This window comes from Phasianus colchicus, chromosome 1 (genome assembly GCF_987193195.1).
Source record: "Phasianus colchicus chromosome 1, bPhaCol1.hap1.1, whole genome shotgun sequence".
Classification (NCBI taxonomy): Eukaryota; Metazoa; Chordata; class Aves; order Galliformes; family Phasianidae; genus Phasianus; species Phasianus colchicus.
Genome location: NC_143436.1, coordinates 171,003,849 through 171,031,188, shown reverse-complemented (window position 1 = coordinate 171,031,188; position 27,340 = coordinate 171,003,849). Strand labels below are relative to the sequence as shown.

General features: G+C 42.7%; 1 protein-coding gene and 1 long non-coding RNA gene across 2 annotated transcripts; one reads left to right on the top strand and one right to left on the bottom strand.

Moving 5' to 3' along the window:
- Window positions 1–24: 24 nt before the first annotated feature.
- Window positions 25–22,033, bottom strand: LOC149920237 (uncharacterized). Its single transcript, XR_016462199.1, has 3 exons — window positions 19,644–22,033; window positions 4,031–4,222; window positions 25–3,799 (listed from the first exon to the last, which is right to left on the bottom strand). It is a non-coding gene; the product is annotated as an uncharacterized LOC149920237 (long non-coding RNA).
- Window positions 8,265–16,757, top strand: DLEU7 (deleted in lymphocytic leukemia 7). Its single transcript, XM_031615758.2, has 2 exons — window positions 8,265–8,753; window positions 16,381–16,757. The coding sequence occupies exons 1-2, from the start codon at window positions 8,274–8,276 to the stop codon at window positions 16,585–16,587; spliced, it is 687 nt and encodes a 228-aa protein (XP_031471618.1). The 5' UTR covers window positions 8,265–8,273; the 3' UTR covers window positions 16,588–16,757.
- Window positions 22,034–27,340: the final 5,307 nt, after the last annotated feature.

The following is a 27,340-nucleotide window of genomic DNA, read 5'->3' as shown; positions in this document are numbered from 1 at the left end:
CTGCTTCTATGTATTTTTAGACAGGAGTGAACCAGGCCCTATAAAATGCACTTGGCAAGCTATCAGAGTCAGCAGAAGAGATATCCACCTGTGAAGAATGGTGACACCGAGTACCATCAAAACCAGCCTGAAGCCACCTTCAATTGGGCCAGGATTTTACTTCAACTATTTGAAGAAGCCTTTCCCATTTAAATGTTCTCTGATTCTGTAAATGAACAATATTATTCATCTTAGGTCTGTCACATAAAGAAGAAAAATGTACATATGAGTTTAATCCCTTTGTTGGTTTATAACCTCAGAACTCAGGCAGGAGAGTCACAAATCCATGTAGACATCCCCAAGTGCTGACTTTTGCATTTGGATTTCTGATTTAGTTGAAAAATATATAAAAAACCTGTGTAGCCAGACAGCTCCCTGTTGGCTAGACATCTGTATAGGCTCAAGAGCATTGTATATTTCTGCAAAGATCTGGAATAAATTGTGCTCAATGAATTGGCCCCTCATATGCTTGATTCAAACAGCGGACTCTGATGAACTCATGTATCGTGGGAGTGTCAATGGCAAAACAATACCTCTTGGTCAAATCTAGTGGGAGCTGCCATCATAAATGTGGAAGACGTGTGGATCCAGGAATAAATAATTTTGGAAAGATGGAAACATATTTATAGATCAGTATTAGTGACTTCAAATTACGTTCCGCTTCTTGGACATGAGTTTTGTATTTTGAAAGCTCTACAATGACTCTGAAGGAAAGTAGCTTCACCCACCTGGCCTCAGCCTCTAGAAAAGAAGTGCCTGGCCTAAGCAGTTCATCTAGAAACATCATTCATAGGGAGCTTTGTTTTTTAAAGTTTTACTGCAGAGCAATCTACAGCCACTCTGTGAAGTTGCTTGTCTCTCCATTGACAAAATGGAAAACACAGGCTGGTGGTTTTTAATTTTTATCCAGCTAAAAGCAGGGATCTGCTGCTACATATGTACTCAGTAGGCCACTTACCCAGCCCACATGCATAAACAGCAAGCAGGGGCACAATACTGAAAACAGATTTATTAGCAGTCTTATTTGTTGCTACCGCATCTCACTCTGAAGGCCTGTCTCAGCCTCTTTTGTTGGATGAACAATGATTCTTATCCATCTGACCTGACCTTTTCTTCAATGGTAGGACATTTGTATGCCATTTTTCTCCTTTAATGTAAACAACTGTCTGTTTGCAGCCAGGAACTCTTGAACCAACATTCAGTCTCTCATTCAGATACTCAGCTGAGCATGCACCCATATAAACAGCTCGCACATTGCTATGTGGATTTTCAAACACAAAATTTTCACTTTCTTTCATGACTGGGGTTCTGCAAGAGTGGGTAAAAACTGCACACAGATTTATGAATCCTGCTGTTCACCCAGTCTAAATTTTGGCTCCACTTCAACCTCTTCCCTTTCCTGTTTTCCCAAGAACGTTCCGCCTGGAAGCCAGATTCATTAATGAAAAGCTCAAAATTATCCAGGGACTCTCTCCCACCTTCCTCGCCAGCTCACGTCCTTGCTGGGAGTCTTGCAGATCTGCCCCTACCAAGACAGGCTCATTTCCAGCCTCTCTGGTCAGAGCCAGTTCCTACTCCTGCCACCTGATATCCTGCATGCAGCACAAGATTGAGTCTCGCAGCTCTTTTAAGCTTGGTTTCCTCTCTCTGAACTCCTTTCAGAATTTAGGTAACCCATAATGTTTCCCAGAAGGTCCAATTATGAGTCACTTGCTCTTAACATATGAACCATCCTTCAGCACATCTGCAAGCTGTAGCTATAGCCCAGGTGAGACAGCCTGTAGCAACTCCTTTCATGCCACAAAATGTATATTTAGATTTCTAGAACCTTTACTGTTCTTATATCCCTGCTTCTAAAGATACACGACTATATTTATTCATGGTTTTAAATAAATATTTCCATTTATTCCTGGCAAAAATAAATACTGCTACTGTTGGTTAGTTGTGGCAACAGTCTGATGAACATTATAAATTGGCACGTGTATTGCTAAGAAAAATGATGCCCCATCTCCTACCGCCTCAGCATCCCTCCTCTGTGCTAGCACAGCAGCTGCATATCTGCAAAACAAGCTTCCATGGGGAAGAAAACCATCTGGAGACTATTCTTTTTTTTTTTTTCTGGGTAAATTTAAGCTTACATCATCAACTCACTCCAGTTCAGTGCACAGATACGAGTGATGAGGCAATGCTGAAGTGGGCAAGGCAATACTGGGGATAGGTGGGACTATGTCTTCCAGCACCCATGCCATTTTATACAAACTTTTACTTTCTATTGAAATGCAGGCTCAATTAACTTGTCTGAAATTGCCCCTAAGGAAAGGCGAATTGTATTTCAAGGTCCTAGAAAATAAATAAATAAAATATTAATGAAGTTATTGTATGGTGACAGCTCTTCCAAGAACAAAACTGCCATTTCAGGTAATTAATTATATTTTCTTCAGTTCTTATCAGATATCCCCCTTCCCCCCTCCAGATTTTACATGAGGTTCTTAGTGGTCTCAGAAATAAAATGAAATAGTCAGAACACAGCATACTAGCTTAAAAATGTATACACAGCACTCCAAAGAGTTAATGCAGAATGATAAAGCTGTATTTCATTCATCCAGGAAAAATACCAGCCCTTCCTCTACTCCAACATCAACATGTTTACCACTGGGATGGAGGGAAGACAACACCCTAGGTATACTCTTAAGAATAAAGTTATTTTGACCTGCAGGAATTTTCACTTCTTTTACTCTCATAAACACACTACAGATGTGGAGATTAGGAGAAACCATTTGAAAAAGGATAACATTGTGACTCATTTTATCATCATACTTACAGTCTCTATATGATTACCCCGTCTTTAGCTACAGCAGCACATTAGTCAGCTGTGCTCAGCACTGACACATCACAGTTGAACCACTCTCTGTGCTGCTCCTGCGGTGCTCTAAAGCTGATAAAACTCAGCAGCTGTTATTTTCACTGGCTTATACAGTGCGTGGTGGGTGTTCTGGTCACTTTATAAATATCACCTTTACACTTCCAAATGCTTATAAGCACATTTATTTCTAACGAAGTATCTCCACTTAGATGAAAATGTGTATTTAGTTGGTGCTACATAAAAAGGTTGGTTATGAGGGCAAAATTTCTCCCCTGAATGACACGTAGGAGAGTGAAAATATTTTTCTGTTTGTATCCTAGGAACATACACTGAAGTCCAGTCAAATGTTGGCCACAGGAGGAGCCACACCGGTGGCAGTGCTGCAGTGCCCAGCTGGTTTATAGGCTCAGCTGCTGAACTCAGCCTTTGGCTGCAGAACCCCAACCCAGCAGAATGGGCCACGTGGGTCATCTCTGCCACATCACTGCTAAGCTGCTCATGCTAAGTCAGGTATTTAGCATTTTGTAAGTAGTCTGCGTGGACTCTACGCTTTCAGGAAGAGGGATGGTGCTCTGTGAACGCAGTATCCTGCAGTAGGAGTAGGGGAAGAGGCTAGAAAGGATCAGTGACACCTTAAGGGCTCTTTTTACAGTGAATATCTTTAAGTCCAGGGTTCACCTTCTCCTTGAATCCTGTCCAATCTTCTAGTCTCCTCAGGATGTCAAAGCTCAAAGAAGAGCCGCAGGGATGATTAATAGTCTTCCATGACTATGTTGGCCTGGGTTCTCCAGCCCAGAACAGGAGTAATATGGTAGAGATCTGCAAAGGCCTAGCTTCATGGAGAAGCAACTCACTGCTGCTTCCAGTAGAAGAATGATGGGCCACAAAGAAGCCAGGCTGAAAACAAAGGAGAAGTGATTCTTCAAGCAATAAATATGCAAAGATTTTGTTGCCAGTGGCATTGTGGCTCCAAAAATTTTAGGTGGATTAAAAGGGAGAGTGGATAAGCACTTGAAGAGTAACTGTGGTTACTAAACAAAGTAAACAAACAGACAAAACATAACAAAACACATCAGAGGCACAGAAAATACCCCTTGCTGAGAATGGCCAGAGGCTCTGTTGACTTACTTGCCTTTTCTCATTCACCAACAGGCATATCCTTGTGGCCACTGTTTCCCTTTTCTCTGGAGGATGCCAGGAATGTGGTTTCCCCTTGTCACAATTCAGGCAGACCAGTGGCCTGGCTGGAGGTTGCTGCAGTATGAGCACACCCAAAATGCTGGGGATAAGCCTGGAAGAAAGCACTGGGGGTATCACCTGCTGTTTTGAGAGACAGAATATAAGATTAGGGTGCAGTGATGCAAACCAGCACAGCTGTTCTTAGGTTCAAGATGCAGCCACAGCATTTGACACTTAAATAGCAGAATTCATTCATATGCATTCAAAACTGCACCTCAGAAAGTCTCTGCTTGTTATCCACAATGCATCTGATAGTTTACTGTGCATCTGTAATTGCTCAGGAACTTTTTCGATTACATTTCTTACTAAGCTCCAACAATTTTCAGTGTTCATGTATTTCTCTTCCTAAACACTCATGGTGCTTGTGCCCATGGCCAGTATGCAGTAGCAGAACAGCCCACGGAATTTTCATGCTGGGGCAGCAATAATAGATTTCTTGAAGAAAGGAGAGGAAAGAAGAGGAGAGGAGAGGAGAGGAGATTAGGATATACTAATAAAGTCTAAATTAGATCAACTTCTAGGAACATACGTAGATATTTGCTGGACACATGCTTTCTTCTGAAAGAGCCCATGTGTTCTGCAGTGCCAGGGCCATCCCACTAGTGAACAGCAACAGCAATAACCATCAGTAATGCAAGATCCAACCATTCTCCTGATAAATCCCACTAAAATGAGCCAAGCACAAAGGCTTACGAACTCACTGCCACTCAAGCTGTTAAAAATGATAATAGGTTTGATTTTTTTGTTTGGAACTATAACGTCTCAGCCTTCTGTTCCCCTCTTGCAGCCCTGATGCTCAACACAAGTGCTGGCTGCATCCACCGCACAGCGTCCCAGAGCTGTGCGACCAAATGCTCCAGTGCTGTGCCTGGAAGGCTTCATCATCCAGATACGGTCAGCAGGTGCCAACTCAAACAAGAGAGAGCAAGCAAGGCGCAGCTCAGGGAAATGGGCTTCTCCCCCTGCAGTGATGGAAATGGAGCAGTGCGTGGCACTGGCCCGACAGCCCCCCTTACTGAGAGAGGCACCGAGGCGGGACAGCTGCAGGTGCAGAAAATCCATGGAGTTTGAGTCTCCCCATAGATTTCCTATGCTCCTTCCAAAGTCACAATGTTTTAATTGATATTTCTTGTGAGAATTCAACAGGTGCAACATAAATCCCATGGATTGTGCTGAATCCCGCAAAACCTTGACTTTCATTTTGAAAGGGGTTGGGAAGGGGAAGAGTTTTCTTGCTCTTTTGGTTTTAGCCTTGAGCTATATGAGACAGAAAAAATGCTGTATTTGCTCAAAGTGCTGCCAGATTAAAATAAGCAGCTATTCATCTTATTTTTCTGAAAGGATGGTTAACTCATTGAGAAAAGCTCATTGACTGTAAAAATACATTCAATTATAGCAGAAGTACAGTAGGAACAAACTTGGCTTTCCCTTATATGTATTGGAATGGGGGGGAAGATTCTACATCCATTTCTGCCCTTTCAGATATACTCTGCAAAGCAAATGGGCCAGCATTAGTGGCAAGAAGAGAACCTTTGGATTTATGGATACACACCCAAACCCTTTTAAAGGCAGATAACAGACCCATTCTGCCATGGTATTACTTATGAGGTGAGAGGTACTAGCAGTAATGAAGGTAGATGTCACAGCATATGATTTCTTTAACATTAAGTTATGATATATCTCCTCTTGGTTTACTCTCTATTTGATGGATGGCTCAATATCTTCAGGGCTCCACATGGTAGATAGATAAACAATGAGCAGACAGGGAAGCAGATGTTGGAAATAAAGACAGACTTCCACTTTTCATTTTTGCAATTGTGTCTGCATAATGGTTCTCTTTACAAAATTCCTGATTAGGTCTTGTTAAAAAATTTAAAGTTTCTGTATATTTTAGTACCAAAAAAAGGGGGGTTATAACATGTTAATCCACCCCAAAAGTTTGGACCACTAAGATGATCATATTTCTAGAATTTAGAAAGTGAGCAAGATGATAAACAGCACATTAGCCAGTTCTTCTCCACTCTTTTTCACAGGTACTTTTAATCACTTCTAACAGCAATCACAGCTGTTCAGCTTTGATGGCCAGCTGTGGGTCCTGCAATGTTGTGAATCACTAATAGGTGAGGTGTAACCTTTAGGAAAGAAGCAAAATATCTTTTGAAATCAATACTAATACTAACATAAAACTGTTGTTAGTAGTAATATAATACACTAGCATTAATAATACTAACAAAGAACTTCACTGAAATTATACTGTAGTGTCTTTAAGCCCTATGATACTGATTTCACTTAACGCAGTGACACTAGCAAAACACTTAACATCTTGTTGGTGATTTTTTTTTTATCTACCTTGCCTTAAATGCAGATTGAAAAAAAAAAAAATTGCTTTGACTTTCTAGAAGCTTTTCCCTGAATTTTTAAACAGGAAATTGTTGAAAATTGATGTTTTCCAACAGACAGTACATATTGATGAGTTTTTTGTTGTTGCTGTTTTTTTCACAGAAGAAATTATTTTGGTGGAAATCCTGCTTAATTCTAAATTGTGTTATCTCTTCTTTAAAAGCTTGAACTTGAAGGAACTTGAAAACCTGGCTCTTTTTCTATATTGTTACTGCTGGAGTCGGCATCATGATCCTTGTTTCCCATAGCAGAAGAGTGGGTGACAGGAGGGTCTCAGGACAAGCAGTAAACCAGCCATGCTGCTGAAAGGAGAATTTTCCACCTGCTCTTCCCAAGCTGGTGCTCTGATGAGCTACAAATAGACCCCCAAACTGATTTAGTTTATCGTTAGCCTTGAGATGGGATTGATCTACTTGATTTTGGAAGAGACAGGAACAGTAAAACCTGGCTTTGAGGAGCAGAAGTGGAGGTGGGAGATTCTCCACAGGGAATTGCTGTCAGATACTTTGCTGAGGTATTTATACAATGTATAGAAGTCCAAAGAGAGTGTGGTCAGATACGTCCTTCCTCATCTCCCCCCTGCAAAGCAAATTAATTTAAATCTATAAAGAATACAAAGCTGTGAGAACGCTATCTAAAATATAACTTGAGAGCAATTGGAAAGTTTAGAAAAAAGTCTTTCAAGGAAAAATAATGAGCAGAATTACAGTAGAAACAGTTGCTATATGGATAAGGCAAAATATTTGACAAGGAAAACATCTCTGAGAAGAAAGCACAAGGGCAGAGCTATTATAGCCTCTGCGGCCTTTTCCCTCAGACTTCTTATTTTATAACATATTTCTAAAACGCAACACCCACAACTGTTTTTCTTCATCTATCAAAGCATAAAATTGCCAGTCCTTTGACCTAACTTAAATCAAGGAAGTAGCAATGTTAGGTTTAATTAAAAACAGCAAATATTTGTACAGCTGTCCCTGGTTTCACAGCACAGAAATAGGTTTAGCATCAAATCTTACAGTTTTAAATCCTCTGGGAACCATATACAAAAACATATAGGATCCTTCTGGCCGACTTGCCAAAGCCAGTAATGCCTTTTTTTGGAGTTATTTCAGGTGGGGCTCATTCAGCCTTACCATTTCCAACCCACTGTTTTCCTACTTGAGTTTTTTTTTTTCCCCCCGTGTGCCAAATGCAGCACTGTCAGGCTGACAAGTTTGGATGCATTTGATGCATTTCAGGGTTGTGAGTAATAATAGCAATAAAACCAAGGTAGGCTGAGAAGTTCTGATGGAAATGCTGGCTGGGCATTTCCAGCAGCTGGTGTCACTTGGAGATGCAGGAGCCTCCATCAGCTCCACACTGATGATCCCTAAAGCTGGGAGGGGTTTGGAAGGAAATTATTCCTTGTTCCCCTTTTAAATTACTCATGGAAGCACGTTGTAAAATCCTTCAGCACCCAGCTTTATAAAGCTGCCCTCACAGGGCTGAGGCTGCACCTTGCACGGGTCAGGCCTGGCAAGGCAGGTCCCAGTGAGAACGATGGAGAGATTTGCACCGCGCCCTGCTCTGCACCCAGATGGGGATGTGCAAACCTCCCCCAAATCTGCCAAAATAAGCCTGGGGCGGGGCAGGGTGAGCGGCCACCCACCACGGGGTGAGAGATACGGAGGAGGGAAGGGGCACAACAGGGCTTAAGAGGCTGCAGTCAGGCCTGTGGTGAGAGGGGAGGCTGATGGCCGGCCCGGCTGCTCTGCTCGAGTCCCTCGGGCACCAGGCAGAGGCTCTCCGCACACTCCGGGCAGTGTGGGGAGGCAAGGAAGATGGTGCAGCCACCCACCCTCCCTGCATCCCCCCACAGCTTTCCCAGGCCCAAAGTGACGGCGCCGGCCAGCATGGCCCAGCCTGGCCCAGCCCAGGAGGGAGAACAGAGGTGGCTGGGCTTGGCTGGGTCTTGGAGCTGGAGAAAGAAAGAAAAGGTCCGGGGAAAAGTCCTGAGGAAGAGGAGGGTGGAAGCCCAACTGCCGTCAGCCTAGGGGAGCCCAGGCCACAGCAGCAGTTGCAGCTCAGGTTGAAGAGGCCTGAGACACTGCGAGAGAAGGCTCTGTGCAGCAAGCTGTCCCGAGTAGTGGATGCAACCATCCGGCTTGTAACAGCAGAGCAGACCTTCCTGCTCCCCCTTGTACAGCAGCATCCCTTTCCTCTCCACCCAAAAGTAAGTAAGGGACGAAAACAATAACTCCTTTTTTGGGATTTTGCAGAGGAGCTGCTGACTGCGCTGATAACTACATGTGCTGGGTTTTGCCCTTTGGACTGAAAGTGTTTCACGTCCACTAATTTTCATTTAAACCTATAGCCTGCAGTACGGTTAATAAGCTACTGATGGTTCAGTGTAGTTGCATCACAAGGATTTGGGGGATAAAAACACTTTTGGTAGAACATAGGTTTGCTTTTGCCTGGAAAGATTACTTAGAAATCTTCCAAAAGGTAGTTTTGTATGCATAAATTTCCCTAAATGAGACAAAGAACAACACAAGATGCAGAGATGACCAGTAACCTACAAATGAAATGTGACTGCCCAGCAGAGCCCATGGCATAACAGTATACCATACATCCAGAATATGAGACCCAACAAACATTTTCCTGAAAAAATCTTCAATTTTCCAATAAATGCAATGATTATGCATTTTATGCATGATTATTAATTTATAAAGAAAATTAAGAAAAAGTTTAGACACAAGCTTGCAAGTCGTGGTTTTAGGGGTTGGTTAAGCAGTCCAATATGTCTAACTCTAAGTCAGATGATACTGGCATTTCCTCAAAACTTACCTTAGGATGAGTTTTAGGTGTACCATGTAAAACATGTAAAACAAGACTGCAGTTCTTAATCAGCCATTAGTAGTGAAGAAGCATACCACAGAAACTCCATTAGTAGTTGTCAGGCAAGTTGAGACACAATTAAAATCTGCTCTTTTTCCTTTCTACTAATCTTCCCAAAGTGGACCAGCACAGTATGGGAAGATGAAGGATAGGGAAGCAGCAAAGGATTAGCCACAAATTCTGATATGATGGTTAATTTTTTGTGGGGAAAAAGCAACAACTATGACTTTGGGTTTCTCAGTATTTTGCTAATGAATTTCAGATATTGCAAGATGCTATTTTCACAGGTGCTAGACCAGTGCAGTGGGTCTGACTAGCTTTGTGATTGTTCACAGTCTGTGAAAAATCACATCCAAGTTATCTCAAGTCAAGATATAACTCGCTCATAAATGCAATCACCAAGATTCAGAAGCAAATTTTGAAGATTTGGATCCAAATTGCCTACAGGTGGTAGGGGTGATAATGGAAGCTATCCATAAGTGTGGTAAAAATCAGCCAAAATTGTTAGATAATGCATTTCAAAAATGAGAGTGCAGGGATAATTTGGACTTCTGTAATACTAATTCCACAGCAAGACTGCTTCATTGCTTGTAATTTAAAACAAAACAAAACAAAATTAATGCAATCTATTTTTGTACAAACAAATGTTGGTTTGATGAAATACAGCCATCTCAAGGAAGGTTTTATTTTCTTCCTTTTCTTTCCCAGAACTACCTTAATATTACTTGTGTGAAAGTATGTGTTTAGATACCACTGGGAATATAGTTTACTTTGGATTCTGATTTTCCTATTGCACTTGAAGCTAAGTTAGGATTTTTCTTCACTGAAAACCCATTATCATGACCCATTGAGCTCTGGGACATTTTCCCCCTTCCCTTTTACAGGAAGGTTACATAAATTCTGTGTTAGGTTTCTATAGACTCTGTGTCATGGATAACTGACCCCTTTAGCTGCAAGCAATTTCACTGTTGCAGATTTGATTTTGAAGCAAATTGGATTTCAAGGGATCCATTTATATTATAACCTCTGCATAAATTCACATGAACAAACCCTTATAAATAAGCTCTTGGCCAATGAGTTGGCCAAAATTCCTTCAACATGCCAGCCCTTGGTAACATGTCCTTCCACTCACTGTTTTTGAAGGAAGATTCTGGTTTTATGGCCCAGAGACAATCACACATAGTCAGCATTTGGTACTTCTCATTTCTTGGTACAGTTAAGTGTTTTTGGTCTCTCTTGGCAATCCTGACTTTCTTGTTTTTCATTTGTTCTATGTCTGTTCCTTGGTTTCTTTTTAAAGTACTGGTACTGGTTTATCAGCTAAACTGATAAAAAGTTACTTTATACAATGGCACCAAAATAGATAGACAAAGGATTGAAGAAAATTTAGACTTGAGAAATGGAATGACAAAACTTATGCAGTTCATTGCCTGTGAGTACTGGAAATACGCTCTGCTGTGTTCCACTGTATGTTAGACAGTACAGTTCCTCAGCAATTAATACCATGTGTTAATTTCTGATGAAAAGTGACACATTTGCAGGAATTTGGAGCAAGTCTTTTGCTAGTGACTGTGAGCACGTAATCACTGATTCTGTATGCAGTAACGCCACAAAGTTTGCTTAGCCAAATGGTGTGTCTGAAGATAGGACGGGCAAAGGGCCCCTTTCCCCTCTCCTCAGGATCCAGTTGGCTGCATCATCCCATTGCCCACCTGGCTGTTTGTTGGCATCAGCACCCACAGGCAAACTCCTAGCGCCTAATGCCTTCACAAAGACGCCCTGTAATAACCACCACATTTTCTCTCTCCCGTAATTACACACTGCCAAGGTGAACAGAACGGCCTTTTTTTAACAGAGTGAGAGATTCTGTATTTTAAGCAGCAATTTGAGTGCATTTGAAAAGGAAAAATAAAAGGTAGAAAACCTTCCCAAAATAGCAGTGTGTGGCTTGCCCTGGCTGTGCTCAGGTGCAGCTATGCATTACTCCAGCTTTTTGATAACATCCTGTCTCCTTTGCTGGAGTTACCGAAGGGTCGTTCAAACGGTACTAAATCAGAAATGTGGAGCGGATTGGACTGGGCCAATCTCAATGGCAGCCAGCAGGGAGTGGAATATAAATCATACTAAGAAGTTAAAATAGCCGTCCCATTTGCAAAACAGTCATGGTATTTTCTTTAAAGGGGAAAAGAAAACACTGTCCCTAAAAGGTGCCAGATTGGCAGGGCGGGATAATAAAAAAAAACCTTCTGACTGTGCAAGCTTCTCCTGCCCATGTGCTGCTGTATTGCTGTTCTGCTGGCTGAGGAGGAAGAAGAAGGTGGGGATCTAAAGTAACATCAGCAGAGGTGCATGTTTACCATAGTTCCCTTGCCCTGTATCTCCCACTGAGGTGAAATAGTGCAGCTGCTGTGAGTCAGTCTAGTGGCACTCCATCTGTACAGGGAGTAAGTCACTTCACCAGGGCTTGAGCAGTAGCACAAAGACAAGCAGCAGCGCCAGTCATTTGTTCTGTTTTCCTACTGTATTTAGACCCATCTATTTAGACAAAAGAGAAACCACAAGTCCACTGCAGGCTAAACAATGGCACAAAATCAGGCATCGCTGACTTTGGCCGTGTGAACTGGAGACCCAGAGATAGGCTGCTTCCCGTGGGACAGCCAGCAAAGGCACAGAGCAAGACAAGGCTCTTCACCCAGGGGATCTGCACGTTTTGTGGGAGGAATAGGGAAGGGATGGCTGTTGCTCAGTGACATTTCTATTGGTATTTAACAAGCTTGTTTTCTGGTTGCTGATTTCCTGAAACAAATTGGAGATGGGTTTCTCGGTTCCAAAGTGAGTAGGTCTTTCCTCTGTAAGAGATCTGAAGACTGATTCATAAATAATGGCTTAGGGGTGACGGAAACGAGATAAATTGCTTTCATTAGAATTCGCATAAAACAGCAGCAGACTTCTCGTTTGCCACCACGGATTGAACAAATGTGCCAGCATGCACGTTTCTCATTTTGCAGCCACTGATATTATGAAGTTGTTCCTGGACCTAATAGCTTTGAGCGCTCATTTTTTAAAGTAATTGATATGAAGGCTGATCGTGGAAAAGATTGTTTCACCCTCCATAAAGTTATTTGCAAGCTGTAGGCATTAATACTTGTTTCTGTGGATATTTTTTTTTAAATACTGACAAATGAGCGATCTGAAGTATTTCAAGTGAAGAATTGCCTCCAAGATCTTTCTGGAAGCTCTGAGGAAATATGCTTATGCAGTTCAATTTTATTAATACGATAGTGCTGCACGCCGCATGCATCTGCACCTGCTGTGTTAGAAAGAGTCTTTACAACAGCAAACCGCAGAATGAACTACACTAGGGGATTGTGGGATTATTTTTTCTTCAGAAATAGAAACTTTACGAGAAATTATTAACAACTCCAGCATTTTTCGATGGTACATGGCTTAGGAAAACTCTTCCAATTGCAATAGTTTTAGAAAATGAGATGAGAGATGGATAACGATAGGAGGAGATGGGGCTCACAGAACCATAGAATTGTTAAGGTTGGGAAAGACCTCTAAGATCATCTAGTCCAACCATCAGCCCATCCCCACCATGCCCACTGACCGTGTCCCTCAGTGCCACAGCTACACAGTTCTTAACACATCCAGAGATGGTGACTCCACCACCTCCCTGGGCAGCCTGTGCCACTGCCTCACTGCTCTTTCCGTGAAGAAATGTTTCCTAATATCCAACCTGAACCTTCCCTGGTGCAACTCAAGGCTATCAACTCTTGTCCTATCACTGTTGACTGGGAGGCCAACTCCTACCTCGGCAGATCCTCCTTTCAGGGTTTTGTGGAAAGCAATAAGAGCTCACCTGAACCTCCTCTTCTCTGGACTAAACAATCCCTATTTCCTCAGCTGTTTCTCATAGAACTTATGCTACAGACCATTCACCCTTCATCTACCCATGAAGTCTTCATGGCATCTTAGCTGTGTATGAGCAGCTCAAGCCACTTTCTCTTTAGAGTCGTCAGAGAGAAGGAGGTAATTCCATTTTCAGTTCATCCTAAAATGGGCATCTAAGCTGGGTCTGGTAAACTGCTCCTATTCTCCCCACTGACCACATGAAGAACCTCCAGGAGGAAGCTGTCCCTGACTTTCACATCACTTTCAAAATGAGCATTTTATTCCTCCTGAGGTTGACCTATGCTGAGATATTATTCTAGAAAAATATAAAATAGGTCAGTGGGGGTGGAGGCGCTGAGTTACCAGGACTGGGCATCAGGAGCTCTGGCACTCCCACCCCAATTCCCAAATTTTGGTCTGCTGACCATGGAGAGCATCCAGCACCTGGACCAGGGCAGCACCACGCCACTCTGCCCTCAGTGGAAATTTTGTCTACAAGGGCACATGGAGATTAAAGAAAAAATGTTGAGGGTTGGCAGTGGGCCAGAGTCTAAAATTTGAGCGTGCAAAAGAAAAAGGCAGCTGTCTGTTAGAGCCAGCTGTAGGAATATGTTTGATGGGTCATGTCGGTGTTTCAGAGTAAAATAAAAGATGGAAGCAAGCAGTTTGTATCTTCTCTAAAGGAGCCTTTATAAAAGCGGCTCTTCATACACTTGAAGCAAGTTTGTGGATAGTATCAATTTTACATTAAGGTTCAAAAATAAAAGCTGGGCCATCAGAAACATCCTGAAACTTCAGCCTACCACTGAGTGACAACTGCATGAAACAGACTCAGAGCAGTGGAAAATTTTAAGCCATAAATTAGAGAACCTTGAAACTAGTAGGCCATGGTGTTTTTATTCTGGGGGAGGTTCTTTATTAACTCATCTGTCTAAACATATGGATCTTGACAAATGAAAACTGCAGGGAGGATCTGCTCCTGTCCTGCAATTGAAAACACTTCAAATCACTGCAGATATTCTTGTTAGCATCTCTTAAATGGCAAAATACCACATGAACTGCTGCTCGCTATCAGTTCAGCTCACAAGGGCCCTGCTTCCTGAAGTTAAAACGGAAAGAATTTTTGGTCTGAAACTTTTGCTCCAGTTAGTTATGATCTACTTCTATTGAAAGGAGAGATAAGTCAAGTTTTTATTCCCTGTCATGTATCCTAAAGCTCCCATGTGCTGGACACCTGCAAAAGCGAGCAAAGCGAGCTTGTTTACTTAGCGCAATTTATTTGACCTCTTAATATATTTGAGTAAGGATTTTATACCTAAGGCAACTTTACAGAACAGATTTGAAAGGTGACCTTCAAAGGCAACATCAAAATCTTTCTGAAAAAGGAAACTTTGGAAATATATGTGAAAAAGGCTGCTTTTCAGCTAACCTCCTGACTCAGGACTCCCTGGATTTCTGCACAGGGCGTGCCAGAGCGATGAGTTCACCTTGCTCACAGCAGACCCACAACTGCTATTGTACAATACCTAAGGGCCCAAGAATGGTATCGGATGGCTAGTTCAGAAATTTCCACACTGAATGCCTTCTGCTTGCTGGCTGGAGTAACCATGCAGCACTGTTTTCAATGTTAACCCACATTTCAATTCTTCAACTGCAAATCCTTTTTGCTGTTACCATTATGAAGCTGGGATTGTCTGGGTGACAGGGAGTTTTAAAAACTGGTTTCTTTGTTTCTTTTAATAACAAAGGCAAAATCCACAATAAGTCTAAACCTGCATGCTTTTAAGAATAACTCTAAAACTCAATTTCCTCTCAGCTAAAAGCACAGGCTGCCACTAACTAGAAGAGTAAATACATCAAGTGTAGGAGGTAAGAGGTGCCAAAATCTGGTGTGTGACATAAGCTATGGGAGAAGGCTCCTCTGTTCCTTGCAGTTTATCTAGATGAGTTCATTGTGTGGGGGACTTTGGGAAGGCAGAAGCTCTGACTGAGACCAGATGTGCACATCCATTTTAGGCTGGCAGAGGCTGATCCCATTGCCTGAAGATGTTTTGTCCTCTTCACATCCAAACATGCATTCCCACTGTTGAGGTACTCCTCTCTTCATGCTGACATAAGCAAATCAGGTTGGGAAACTATCATGAGTTAAAACTCTGCTTCTACCACCTGCTCCTTTCACCTTCTTAGGCAGGGGTAGGAGCAGATGGGGATGGAGAGGGATGTGCTTCTTTTAGTAGATGTGCTCACAAGCTACACTGGCCCAGCTCAGTGGCAGGCAAAAACTTTCTAACTATGCACATTCATCTCTGATTTAGAGTGAGATGGTCTAGCACTGATTGCCCCTGCAAGGTCCCACAGCCAGCAGCTCTACTGATCTTTCAGGGAAAACCAGCAGGCAGAACGTTCTACAAGCTGCAGTTTGTGAGGTTGCCTGGAATGGTTAAGAAATGCATTTGCCCCAGCAGTGCAGGGGCACTGCTGAGAAGTCCTTTGTTATCAAAGCACTTCTCAGCTCCAGATCTTGCTACATCAGAGGGACTGGGAAGTCTTCATGCTTCATCATGCTGCACAACCAGCAGAGCTGTCAGGGTATCCTGCCCCACTGGCAATCCCAGTCACCTCACAGAAGGACACCACAGAAGTGGTATTTCAGAGGACTGCTGTCACACTGTGCCCTTGGGAGCCATTGGGAGCTCTCAGGAGATGTCTGGATATAACATTTTCCTGAGGTCCTACCCTTGCCTGTCAGCGTAGGGGAAGTTGAATTGCTGAGAACAGCTACTAAAGCTCTGTCTGATAGAAACAGAACTAAAAAGCATAATCACTGATGCCTGGGGAAGGCAAATGACCCTTAGAAGTGAATAGGTGAAACAGCTACCCAAGGATTTCTGCCAAGTGAGTTTGCAGCAGTATTTAGTGGTTACACTACATGTGTTTCAAAACTAAAGATGTTTCACACTAAATCAGAGATGAACGTGCATAGTTAGGAAGTTTCTGTTGAGAAAATCTGTCTGGAAAACTCAGGGGAGCATTATTTTTCACCTACTTCTTTTTGCTTTTATTTTTAGGATAGCATTGAGTTTAGAAACATCTGTAGTCACATGGCTTTACAAAGAGAGGGACAGCAATTTGAGAAAGACTTGCATGAAGCACACCAGTGTCTGAAGATGATCATCGAGAAGCATATTTATTCACTGGCAGCTTTCCCCTCAGAATCCTATATCCCAGTCCGATCTGCTCTGAGACAAATCCTGCAAAATCTCCTGGCAATGTGAAACAGCAGACTGGCCAAGGAACGAGTATTGCACATGAGCTGTAATAGTTCCGTAAAAATCACAGATAACTTGAAAGATGAATCCTGGAGATGTTACTGTAGCAAGAGTTCCCGCTGACTTTACATTAGTGGAGACTTCCCAATGGAGATGGTATTTCTGTAAAGTATTGAACAACCTTCTCATATCAAACTCATACCAAAGTCATATAAATGGGAGCTGGGAACATCTCCAGAAGTTTCTCTGGAGGAACAGGAACAGATTCTTAAATAATAAAGTTTCAAAATGAAGACAGAATGATAGAGGCTGATACGACAACCATCAGAAATCTTTATATTTTCATCGCATCTCAGGAAAATAAGGTTGCAAGTAATTCTTTACGGAGTGGACGCTTGATAGAGACAGAGAAAATACAGCGTATAAGCACAGACCACTTCAAGAGGAGGTATACAGCCTGATTACACTGCAAATAAAGACAGCCTGCTAAATCTTTATTACATTTTACCATAGTCAGCCAACAAATCAATGGAAAGGTGAAGGTGCGATATCTTCCATTGAGTAAAGAAAAAGAGAAGAAAAAATATGTGAGACCTGTGGGATCAATTGCTTTAAAGCAATAAAAGGCCTTGGTAGATGATCCAGTGGAGGTGAATGGAAAGCAAAGCAAAAGAGGCATTAACACAGTGAAGCAAAGGTATTTATAAACTGAGGTGAAACATTTGTGAAGATTGCTTTGCAGAGCTTTCTCAGCCCCTGTGACTGCGTAGCAGACAGCATAAAATTCTGCTCTCCTACTGCCAAATCAGGAGGGTTTATGAAGTCACTTACTTCTGTCAAACAGCTGCAGCTGTAATGCTGAAAAGAGGCATTCCCCCCCTCTTTTTTGCAATAAGATTTAATGTCTGTGTGATTGCTGAGTAGGAATAACGGCTTGTAAAACCTTTTTTTTTTTTTTTTTTTTAAGGGATAAATTAAGCTCCTTTTAACTGTGATTTGGGTAGTAGGTGAGGGAATTTTGTAGACCATGAGATAGAAAAGTATCTCTTTCCATTGGCCGGAGGAGTGAATTTCCACATGTGATTTTTTTTTTCTTTCTCTTTTTTATTTTATTTTATTTTATGTGTGATCATGAACATCATCAGCTGAATACTTTCCGAGTGTGCTTCCATACTCTGATTGATTTGCCATATTTTATGTTCACACTTTAAATGTTACAGGTATCATTCTCACAGCTATAATTGAGGCTACTTCGAAACACTTATTCACTGGTTCTTAGTGTGAGTGCAGAAAACTGCCCTAAGTTGAAACTCTGGGGTATGTCACAGCTTGGAATTCATTTAGAAATGGGAAGAAAAACCATGAAGATTGGGTGAGAACAAGATATCTCTTTTTTTTTTTCTCTTTTAAATGTGACTCCATCCCCCAAAGGAAATGGGAAAGAGGGCTTTTTCGGTAGAAGAATACAGCAGTGTTTGCTGAAATGTGATTTCCAGGGCAACTCTGAGCCCAAAAGCAAGAAGCAAACAAACCAAGGATCTCAAGGCTGGATTCATACAAAGGTATTACCTGCATCCCCACATCAGTATTGGTGAACATGTATCTGCTGTCACTGGCCCATTCTTCACAGCAAGGGGACAGAAGCCTGAAAAAATCTTGTGAAATGAGCCTTGAGACCATTTTCCTCACGTTGATCCCTCAGAGGAGAGATTCATGGGCAACAGTGATGCTGGTGGAAGGACTCTGAATGAAGACAGCTCCAACCCTGAGTTCCTCTTCCCCTATGCTCCACAAAGGGCTGCCATCACCCTGCTTTGGTGTGACAGCCACCAGCTGGAACCCTGAGCCACCAAAACCGAGCCACCATTTGGGCAAGCCACATTCTGGATTTCTACAGTTGTTTCTACTACTTTGTGTTCTTGTGCACAAGCACTATATTCCAGTGCTTGTGTTCCTTCAGCAGGGCATTAGGCCTGAACACTAACATTTTTATCTTCAGTACCATTAAAAAACCATTAAAAGAAAAGCTTTCACAAGAACTCTCTGCACCCATCACTTTCATCTACTCCAATACATGGCAGTCCTGATCTGAAGAAGAGAAAAAGCAAAATCCCACTGGATTTCCTAGAGCCAGAATTAGAGCTATGCTATCAAGGTCTCATCAGGGAGACATCATCAGGGCTGCTAACGTGGTTGGCACTGGAAAGCTCTGAAAAAACCCATCAGGCTTATTTCAACACTCTTTGCTCAGCTGCATGCATGTGCGCACAAAATTAATGACCAAGTACAGAGGTATAAAAGTATTTGGCAGGTAATTTTCTCTTCAAGCTTCTAAGAAACTAGCAAGTGCTATATATTAAAAGTACGTTACATCTGAAAAAAAAAGTCCATCCACAGTTCCACCAATTTGGACAGGTTTCCTACTGGATGGCTCTAGGCCTGAAGAGATCCCTAGCAGGTAAGAAGCACAAGACCCAGAGACTTAGGGGATATTTCAGTCTTCTGAATATTACTCTCCATGTTATTTTACGAGAATCACTGTTTATGCTGAAAATTTCCAGAACTCTTTCTTTCCCAAACATTCCCACTTAAAATGAATATTTTTAGTCAAGGTCATTTAAAAAGAAAACATTGTTAAATTCTTTGAAATTCTGGCTAGAAATTTAAGAATCCCTTGGGAAACGTCATCTTGCATCTGACTGCACAGCACAGGTTTTCAATCCCTTTCCTTGTCTTCAAGACGATGGTCCTTCTAAACCAGAGAGCAATGGTTTCTCAGTCTCTGAATCTGCAAACGCTTTGAGTATGGTTTCATAACTTAAAGTGCTCATGTTACTGTGGTTTAATATGTTACCACCCATCAGCTGAGCTGTGGCAACTGCCTGTGTGCATACAATTAGCTCACCCTAATTGCAAAATGTGCAACTCACCCCCTTTCAGGAGATCAGTGCAGCTGCACATTTATATCAGGTTACCCTCTGGCACATTTGAGGCTCGAGGCCCCATTTCATCATGCCTTAATCAAGATGAAGCATGGTAGAAGATATTAACATCTGACATACCTCACAGCTCGCCTTGTGGTGGATTCCTGCACAGCAAACAACCTTGAGCTGCTCTCTGCAGTATGTCCTCTGCTACATGGTGGGTGAAAATAATAGCATTGGAAAGAAAAACCTGAAATGTCCTTTCCTGCCTCCAACATGGGAAGCAAGGATGGTGCATAAGAACCAATAGCTGCCTTTGCTCAGTGGTGGCTATATCACCAGATCATGTGTTACAGTCAACCTGAAAGCTTACTTTTAAGTTTAGATAGTCTACTTTGGGTTTTGATGGTGAATGAATGCTGTTCACACCTCTGGGATTTCACATAACCAACTTGACATCCTGCTCCTGAGCATCTGTGTTTTACAGCCCTCCATATGTGTCTTGTCTTTTCTGTTATGCTTTCCAAATACCACCACCCAATTTAGCACAACTGCTGTGCATATGATCCAAAAAGCCAGCCTGTTCAGCTGGGTTGTGTATTTCTATCTCCAGCTACCAGGCATCTGATAGAACAGCTTCCTCCTCCTTAACAGTCCTTTTGGGCTTTGATGTCTCAAATCTTTATCCACGTGAGCAGCCCTTGCTTGAAGATGGGCTCTGTTGCTCCAACTGGGTCTTTTTGCAGCAGCATCTGAAGGATCAGCATGTTCTTCACTAGCACACTGTCTTTTGAGCACAAGATGCACTTGCTGCAGCAGGAAATTAGTGAACAAGCAGGTGAACTGGCAAAGAAGCCCTCAGGATGAAGGTGTCAGTGGTTCTATCTGATAAAAGCATTTTCCCATTATACCCAGCACCTGAGGCTCAGGTAACAAACGGGGCAAAGTGGTCCAGGAAAATGGAAAAAATGTATATGAGTAGTGAGGCAATAAAAATGTACATGCACACCCTTTTTATTACATGTGTAGGAGTACTTGAATTTTATTTCCAAAATCTAAATATTGATGAAAATTCAAGACTGAAAAAATAAATTAAAAGGGAAGGTCAATGATTTTTGAGTAGATGATTTTTTTTCCCTAAATAAACTTAACGCTGACTGCCTTGCATTTTATTTTAGCTGCTTGAAATAGTCTGAGATTTAAAACAGAGAAGAACCTTGGAACATTTTTTCCTGAAGGTGTTTTTGCTTGCACCAGTCCCACATTCAGGTAATGTTTTTATGTCCCAGTAGTAAATATCATCTGTCATTCACCTCTGAGCAACACACCTGTGCTTGTGAATCCCTAATTCTGGGATTGCTTTTGCCTTCCAAACTGCAAAGCAGTTTCAAAAAAGTGCAGCTGTTTTGTTTGTCAAACATGGAAGTGTGTTTCCTTCACAGCCAGCTCCGAATATGTAGTCCTAGATTGATGCCAGCCTAAATGTGCAATATCTGATGGACCACCACCAGTTAGAAATCGGGTATTTTCAACAAGTTTAAGCTGAATACACCATTTCTCAGAAGCGTCAGTCACTCTGAGTCTATTCAGACAATTCAGAGGTTGCTACATTTGTGTTTAGTAATGTGCAAATTGGCACATGCTACAAATATGCAGTGCAGCGCTTCCCAAGCTGCTCTAGGAGAAGTCTGTTGTAGCTGCAGCCTGCCGTGCTCAGGTTTCTCTCTCCAGTTCCTTTGTGGCAATTACAGAAGAGGACAGTGTGCAAAGAGCACTGTTATGGTGGTGGCACACAGCAAGCAAGGGAAGAAGAGCTGCCAGAGATACCTTTTCCTGCTGTTCCTCCAGTTCACTCCTCACATCAGCATTGTGCAAGTACGTATCTTGCTCCAAAAGTAGTGCCTCCTATTTATTTCCAGGGAAATTACAACAGATACAAAGAGTGCAGTAATGCTATTCAGTTGAGCAAATTCTTGGCTACAAAACACTGTTTTTTCAGCATAGCCATCACCAATTAACTGTGCATTTTCACCAGTAATGAACACAAGCCTGCATGCCATGCTTGCAAAAATGTGAACCAGAGGAGGTGACCGCTGTTCCACGGCACCACACTGCCCACACATAAATGTTCAGTAAGCTCTGATGAATGTCAACAGGTGCCATTTTCATACTGCGCCTCCATGTGAGACACCCTTTTCTCAGAGTGCCCTTCTCCTGCCCTCTGTCATACGGCGACAAAATGTAATGGGACGTTGGTGGGAAGGTACAAACTCTGCTGCCAAATCACCAACATCTGCCTCTGAAGTCGTGGGCCAAAGTAATAAAATAGGAGGCATTATTTTCGGAGCAGCCCTCCGCTGTGACAAACCGTTGCCCTGAAGGCTCCTGAAGGGCGGATAGAACTCGACAGGCTTTAAGGACCCTTCCAACCCAAACCATCCTATGATTTTGGCATATATTTCTATATTGGTATAAGCCGGGCTTTCTCGGCCCTGCCCTTCCCTGGAGAGGCGCGCAGCTCCTCCGACCCCGGGGCGCCATTTTGTGCCGTCGAAGCGCCCAACGCAGCGGGCGCGCAGCCGCGGAGGTTGCGCGGGGCGCAGTTCCGGCGGCCGCCCAGCGGGTGGCGCTGTCGAGTCGCCGACGGGGCGCGGCGCTGCGCTACGCCGGGCTGCGCGGAGTGGGGCCGCCGTGCATGGGGCGGGTAAAAAGGCGGCCGGTAAATAAACAGCGCTGATGTGCGCATGGAGGCGAGATCGAGCCTCTCCCCTAAAGGAGCTGCTCATCATTTTTCTTTTTGCCTTTTTAAATAACTCCTGATGAGTCAGGCGTGACATGGCTCCTGCAGCCCTCACAGATAATTAAGCAATTCATACCTTATGTCTGTGGGCAGACTCTGCTGTCAAAACTCAGGCCCATCCTGGAGCTGGCTGCAGTTTTCTTGGGGAAAGATAAATCTCTTGCTTTTCCCAACCTTTGATTAACTAATCTTAAATACCAAGCTGGTATAGTAGGAAATTTGCTTGTGTGGGCCATTGCGTGTGAAGCAGAGGAGTCGGGTTGTTACACGACTCTTCTCTGCGCATCCCTCCTTCCTCTGGGAGGAATCTCAGAGATGAACAGAGCAAGAAGCTTTTCATTTTTGTAGTGCAAGTTGACAAAGTGCAGCTTTGTCAGCTCTGATGTTGCAGAACCCAATGAGACTTTCTAGTACGGTCTGTCGTTACAGGAACATTTTTGTTATTTTTTAAAACTGCTGTTAATACATTCACAACCGGTGTTCCACACCTCAGCAGTGCGTAGTAGTTATCTGTAATTCCTGTAGCTGATGTTTTGCAAAATTGAAATGGATGGACTCCAGGCTCTTACTGACACTGATCCTGCTGCAGCATCTATGCCAGTCAGCTGGGACAGGTCCTGCTCCCAGCACAGGTTACCCACACAGTCACAGCACAGCTGAGGCTGGCTGGACCCACTGGGTCCCTCTGCTCCATCCCCTGCCCAGCAGGGACACCCAGAGCAGGGTGCCCAGGGCCACGTCCTGGCGGCTCTGGGAGATCCCTAAGAAGGAGACCCCACAGCTCCATTTATAAGTGTTGACAAAATGGGTGAATTGTCTTTGCTTTCATGAACAGTGTTGTTTCTAATACTTGCGTAATCAATCACAGAATGGTAGAATCATGAAACGGCTTGGTTTGAAAAGCTCCTTAAAGCCCATCTAAAGTTCCAACCCCATGCTATGGGCAGTCCTAACCAGCAGCTCAGGCTGCCCAGAGCCCCATCCAACCTGGTCTTGAGTGCCTCCAGGGATGGGACACTGTGTCAGCCTCAGCACATCTGGACTGTGAGAGTGCAAGATTAAACTTGTGCGAGGGGTGTTGGTTTTGGTGTTGAACCACACTTACCCTTTGCAACACAAAGAGGTAAATTAAAACAGGCAAAAAAAATTAAGCTTTGTGTCAAGGAATCCTCCGTTAGAGGTGCAAAAGTCCATGCTGAACTAGGATGGTTTATTTCATAACCGCACTGTCCAGACCACTTCTTAGATTAATGGTTTATTTCCATTATTTTAGCAAAGGTGTATCTCAGTCTGCATGTAATATTTTAAACTGGGGGACTTCTGGTGCTTTCCAGATTGGCAAGTCTATAACCACATAGAATAGTACCATGGAAGAACAACTCATGCAAAGGGAGGAAAAAATGAATACAGTTAAGAAAATGCAGATGCAACACAAATGTCAGGAGGGTTTTTCCAGTTGCTGGATGTGGCAGATGGTGGAAGAGTACTTCTAGGACATACTGGTTTATTCTTCACCCTGGCACATGCTGAACTAATCTGAAGAAAGGAACAGCAGGCACTAGAATTAGTATCAGTGTTTGATAGAAAACCTTTTTTCTCTCTCTCTCTCTTTTTTTTTTTTTTTAATGAGAAAAGCAGTCATGGGGAGTAATTCTGAACTGGCAGAGAGATGGGATAGATGATTGAATAGATTCTTTCCATCTCCACATTTTGTGATCTATGAACTCACCTTTGGGAAACTTTTCTCATTTCAGGCTGTCTCGGTCTCCCATGACTGTTGTAAGAAGGTGGGCCATTAACCTCACCCTGAGCAGCATTAATGCTACCTCCGTGCTTTGGCTTCAGAAGTTAATAAGATATTTCAGCACTAAGAAACTTTTACTTAGACTGACTTTTCTTTCATTTGTTTTCTTCCTGGAGGTCTCCCTGTAGTATTTCCCTCCAGTGCTCCACACTGCAGGCCAGAGATACCACGGTTAGCTGGCAAGTGCTGGAGACCAAAGCTACTCCATAACTAGCTGATGTTTGCTGCAACAAGACTTCTGCAATTTCCTTTTGCTTCTCAGCCCATTCCTACAGGCAGAAGGAGGGAAATCGCTGAAATATGCTGTCCAGTGCAATTTCCAGTGTAAAGGGCATCTTTTGGGCCCCTGGCAGAATGTTCCCTTGCCAAAGACTGTCAGAGAACCCTGGGTTACTTGGAAGACCTGAGAATCTCTGGAGCTCCATGCCACTGTAAACATCATGTTAATGCTTAGCAAGCATGGTTGCATCCTCAACCAGTAATCCCACTTCACAGTACTCACCAAAATGCAGTGTGGTTTATTGGCAAGCATCCAAGTCATTCATAGAATAGAATCATAGAATTGTTAAGGCTGGAAAAGACCTCTAAGATCATCCAGTCCAACTGCTGACCATCCCCACCAAGCACACTAACCATGTCCCTCAGTGCCACATCTGCACATTTCTCAAACACCTCCAGGGATGGTGACTTCACCACATCCCTGAGCAGCCTGTGCCAATGCTTTAGCATACTTTTGGAGAAGAAATGGTAGCTTTTTCTCTAGGCAACTGTTTTTGTAGCCACAAATCCACGATCCAAAGCAGTGTCTAATTTAATTTACAGCTAAGCTGATGTGAAGAGGAAGTAATGCGGGTATCTAATCAGGAAGAAAGCAATAACCTGGATAAAGAGGGAGAAGGCAGCACTTACTCATTTCAGCTGGAACAGTTTGACATGACTTGGTGCTAAGGGGACAACATCAGCCTAAGGCTCCAGTGCTCTGCAGCTTTTCTTCTTCTCATTAAGCCCTTCAAATTAAAGATGGTGTAAATACATGGAACTAACAGTGTGTAACATTTTTTTGCACAAAACTGAATTCTGTGGGGATAGAGATAAGGTACCACCGAAGTAATTAAAACAACAACAACAGCAACAACAACAACAACAACAAAAAAAGCAAAAAACAGGAAAGTCTCATTGTCTTTATATTTGTTTTCAGACTGGAGCTTTGTGATCAAGAGAAGGGATGTGCTGACCTCTCACTTGGGTGCTCCTCAACTCCATCTCTGCCACAAGTCTTTAGAGCAAGCATGCTCCGTGGTCCTCTCCAAACCCTTAGACAGTCAGGGCGATCAGGAGTCTGTGCTGGTCTTGCCACAGATTTCCTGTGTGGTCTTGGATGGGAAAGGTGTCTGTGTGCCTCAGTTTTTCCATCTGTAAAATAAGAATGATGTTACAAGGTTTCACCAGCACAGCTACATTTTTGTGTAAAAAGCAGCCTGTGACCTTTGGATGAATGGTGGTAATGAGCTGTTTGCCTTATTCATAAGTATTATTTGGTGTGATATAAATATTTTTTGTATTGTACATAGTATGCTTATTTTGTGCAAGTGAACGCAGTCCCAATGAAGGCGAGAGACCGAATATTTTGCTTTCCCACATAAGTCAACCAACGTTCCCAAGTCCTGATCTCTCACACCTCTGCTATTACAGTTCTGGGCCTCTCGGCCTCTCTTGAGCAAAAACTGCTGATTGTGCCAAATTCTCTGGTGTTTTGCACTGTGGGCTAACATGCGCCGGGGTTTGGATGAGACCAGTAGGCTTATTTTCACTTCAGGCCTGCGGCGGCACTGGAGCTGGAGAGCACAGAAGTGAAAGGTCAGTATAGCCCTTCCCAGAGCCACACAGCTCCTGTTTGAAAACACATACAAATATAATATGGCCGTTAAGGTTTTGTTTTTTTTTTTTTAATTAATAGCTTTATTGCTTTTCTCCCTCCTGAAAGTCAGCTCTACACCAAAAGGAACATTAGATGCTGTTACTTTCATTTGTTTGAATTGCTCCTTGTTTGGAAGGTTTGCTGGGAATGAGAAGAAAAACTGTGGACCTATTATTTCTCTCATTTTTCTAATTTTGTGTGTCTCTGTCTGTCTGCACAGTATTAGCTAGTGTTTAGATGGCTTTTTGGAACAAAGTTGGTGAATATGAACATGCATTTTGAAAAATGAAGGTCTGAATAGACATTCACAGGTGATTAAGTTACCGCAGCTTAATGAGTGTCTCTAGAGAATGATTAAAGCAAGCACTTAACTGGGGTGGGCTAGGAACATGCACACAATCAATTACCGTAGCTCAGTTGATGATGAATAAATTGTAAAACCACAATAAATTGACAGATTACCACGTCTTTGCCCAGAAGGACATGACAGTATCCCCTTCCCCCTTCCCAAAGATCATCTTATCTGCTCTCCTAGGTCCCCTCTATCTCATTTGCGCATCTGTTTTGGAACAGTAGAAATCAAACCCTTCAATGGCTAAAGCTGTTGAGATGAACACCGTACAAAACACCTGAAATACTTTTGTTATCAGAACTCCTACTTTCCTTAGAGAATAGTAGCCATTGAGTCCAAAGAATACACCAGACCCATTTTATCAGTGGTTAAGCCAAAGAATAAGAGGAGATACAGCAGTTCTGAACCTAAAAACCCACCTGTAGCAAAGAGGATAATAGACAACCTCCTGCTATTTCTTAGTAAAAGAAAGTCAAAAACAATCCCATGTGTTTGCTTTAGAGTTCAGAAATTGCCTCAAGTTATCTAATGAGACATTATGGAAAAAGAAAAGGAAAAAGCTATATAATCTGACATCTCATCTCCTGTTCTTCTGTTGAGAGTCTCAAATCCTGGCAGGCTGATAATATATGACCAGCAGAATTGTACTGAAAAACGTGTGGGCTCATCTCCAGCATCCCTCACTAATTTAATATCTTTTACTTGTACCATTTTCTAGGATACTCTAGACTTCTGACATAGAATACATGACAAAAACAACCTCTACATCAATACGCTACTGGCTGTGAAGTGTGAGATATTTCACTAGCTTCTATATAAACAGTAAAGACCATGATAACACCAAAACTTGGCTTGAGTATTTTTGAGTTGGACCACTATCCAGCATACTGTCCTGAAGGAGTGGTAACCTTATTTTCTTCATCCTCACTCACAGTTTCATTTTCAGTAGTGATAGGATGAG

Excerpts from the sequence above, each read along its gene's own strand:
- DLEU7 (XM_031615758.2), top strand. The coding sequence starts at position 8,274 with ATGGCCGGCCCGGCTGCTCTGCTCGAGTCCCTCGGGCACCAGGCAGAG. Across the intron at positions 8,754-16,380 it reads CCTTTCCTCTCCACCCAAAA|GATAGCATTGAGTTTAGAAA; the intron begins GTAAGTAAGGGA and ends TTTTATTTTTAG.